A 1,205-nucleotide genomic window follows, 5' to 3' on the forward strand; every position below is an offset into this window, starting at 1 on the left:
TTTTGGAATTAATGTTCTCGAATAGCTTGCAGGCTGCACCACATAGCAATGAAGATTCAGAATTTTGTGGTGGAAAATTTTTGTGACAGAGCAAAAGACGCAAATTTTGCAAAAATATTTTACCACGAAAATAAACCGGTATAGTACGGTATACAGTATCATTATAATACATGTACAGTACTTGTCATTAATTCAACTATTGTGTTACTGTATAGGATATACTAGTAATAATGATTGGTCTACTAGTATAATACCTCTGGACCAGTATCAAGAGAAACTACAAGAAAGGAGAAGAGAATGGGAAGCATCTCAACCTGTTCAACCTGAGGATAGAAGAGAAATAGACCGTCTGACACGTGTACTACAAGAAAGGGAAAGGGAACTAGAGGAGGAAAGAAGAGAAAAGGAACAAGTTAGAAACAGACTACAGCAACAACTTGAAGGAAGAGAACGACAACTTCAACAAGCACAGCAACAAGGACAAGAAGGAGAGAGGCAGGCCAGGGAACAAGTCCAGGATCTTCAACGACTGCTTCAGGAAAAGGAGAGGCAAGCACAGCAACAACTTCAAGAGTACCAACAACAGCTTCAAGAAAGGGATCAGCAACTTCAATCAAGAGAGAGAGAATCTCAAGAAAGAGAGCGACAGCTTCAAAGGCAAGTAGAAGGTGGCCAGCAAAGAGAACAGGATCTTCAACAACAGCTTCAAGAAAGAGAGCAACAGCTTGAGGAAAGAGAGAGAGAGTTCCAAGAAAGAGAGAGACAACTTGAAGAGCAGATACATGTGGCAGAGTCTTCCTGGGTAGTGAATAGAAGAGAGATTACAATGACAGAGGTAGTCCTTGGTAAAGGAGGATGGGGAGAGGTGAAAGTAGCTGATTTTCGTGGTCTGAAGGTTGCTGCAAAGTGTCTCTACGAAGTCATCATCTCTCCTTATAACATTGGGACATTCTCTCGGGAAATGAATATTGCTTCTAAAATACGTCATCCTAACCTCCTTCAGTTCATAGGAGCGACTACAGAGGGTAATCCAATCATCCTGACAGAACTAATGCCGACGAGCCTAAGAAAGGAATTAGAGAGTGGAGGAGTGGCCTATCCTGCGATACTGAGCATCAGTTTAGATGTAGCCTGTGCTCTCAATTACCTTCATCTCTTCAAGCCTCATCCTATACTACATAGAGATGTCAGCAGTGCTAATGTAC

The 1,205-nt window shown here is 41.7% G+C and overlaps 1 protein-coding gene across 1 annotated transcript; it reads left to right on the top strand.

Moving 5' to 3' along the window:
* Positions 1-333: 333 nt before the first annotated feature.
* LOC105316322 (trichohyalin-like) lies at positions 334-1,201 on the top strand (the record flags this gene model as incomplete). Its single annotated transcript, XM_011411155.2, has 1 exon — positions 334-1,201. A coding segment is annotated over one exon (868 nt), but the record flags the coding sequence as incomplete, so codon positions are not given.
* Positions 1,202-1,205: the final 4 nt, after the last annotated feature.

Source organism: Amphimedon queenslandica, unplaced genomic scaffold (genome assembly GCF_000090795.2).
Source record: "Amphimedon queenslandica unplaced genomic scaffold, v1.1 AMPQUscaffold_1706_Cont26287, whole genome shotgun sequence".
Lineage (NCBI taxonomy): Eukaryota > Metazoa > Porifera > Demospongiae > Haplosclerida > Niphatidae > Amphimedon > Amphimedon queenslandica.